General features: G+C 39.9%; 1 protein-coding gene across 1 annotated transcript in view; it reads right to left on the bottom strand.

Moving 5' to 3' along the window:
• Window positions 1-199: 199 nt before the first annotated feature.
• Window positions 200-945, bottom strand: part of LOC106950227 (neuroblast differentiation-associated protein AHNAK-like) — a 28056-nt gene continuing 27310 nt past the window's right edge. Inside the window, exon 8 of the mRNA XM_015036931.1 lies at window positions 200-255. Within this exon, the coding sequence (XP_014892417.1) occupies window positions 200-255 (56 nt within the window). The remainder of the gene's footprint in view (window positions 256-945) is intronic.

Here is a 945-nt window from a genome sequence, read left to right on the forward strand (position 1 = left end):
AACATCTGTTGTGGGTAAGGTAATGTCAACATCAGGACCTTTGGTTTGCGATGCTGAAAAACCAAGACTTGGCAGTTTAAACTTTTGTCCTCTTCCTTCACTCTCAGTTCCTGCAGTTTTTAAATCTACTGCTGGAACCTTAACATCAATTCTTGGTGCTTCTAGACTTCCTACAAGAATCTCTCCAGAAGTTGTAATTTCACCTTCTTCTGTTTTGAGATCTTTGTCCAAAGGAGGCACTTCTGCCATGGAACTCTGAAAAGAAAGCACAAATTTTGGCATCTTGAATGTCGGCATCTTGAACTTGGATGGTGACCCCTCTGTTTCCTTTCTTGTACCTTTGAACTCTGGAGCTTTAGCTTCCACTTCAAAGGATTTGCTAAGCTTTTCTTCAGGTATTTTGATTTCTGTTTTGACTTCTGGTACTGTAACATCAACATCTGCTGTGGGTAAGGTAATGTCAACATCAGGACCTTTGGTTTGCGATGCTGAAAAACCAAGACTTGGCAGTTTAAACTTTTGTCCTCTTCCTTCACTCTCAGTTCCTGCAGTTTTTAAATCTACTGCTGGAACCTTAACATCAATTCTTGGTGCTTCTAGACTTCCTACAAGAATCTCTCCAGAAGTTGTAATTTCACCTTCTCCTGATTTGAGATCTTTGTCCAAATGAGGCACTTCTGCTGTGGAGCTCTGAACAGAAAGCCCAAATTTTGGCATCTTGAATGTCGGCATCTTAAACTTGGATGGTGACCCGTCTGTTTCCTTTTTTGTACTTTTAAATTCTAGAGCTTTAGTTTCCACTTCAAAAGATTTGTTAAACTTTTCTTCAGAGAGTTTGATTTCTGTTTTGACTTGTGGTACTGTATCATCAACATCTGCTGTGGGTAAGGTATTGTCAACGTCTGTTGTGGGTAAGGTAATGTCACTATCAGGACCTTTTGTTTG

This window comes from Poecilia latipinna, unplaced genomic scaffold (genome assembly GCF_001443285.1).
Source record: "Poecilia latipinna isolate Pla-1442-1.1 unplaced genomic scaffold, P_latipinna-1.0 Scaffold386, whole genome shotgun sequence".
Classification (NCBI taxonomy): Eukaryota; Metazoa; Chordata; class Actinopteri; order Cyprinodontiformes; family Poeciliidae; genus Poecilia; species Poecilia latipinna.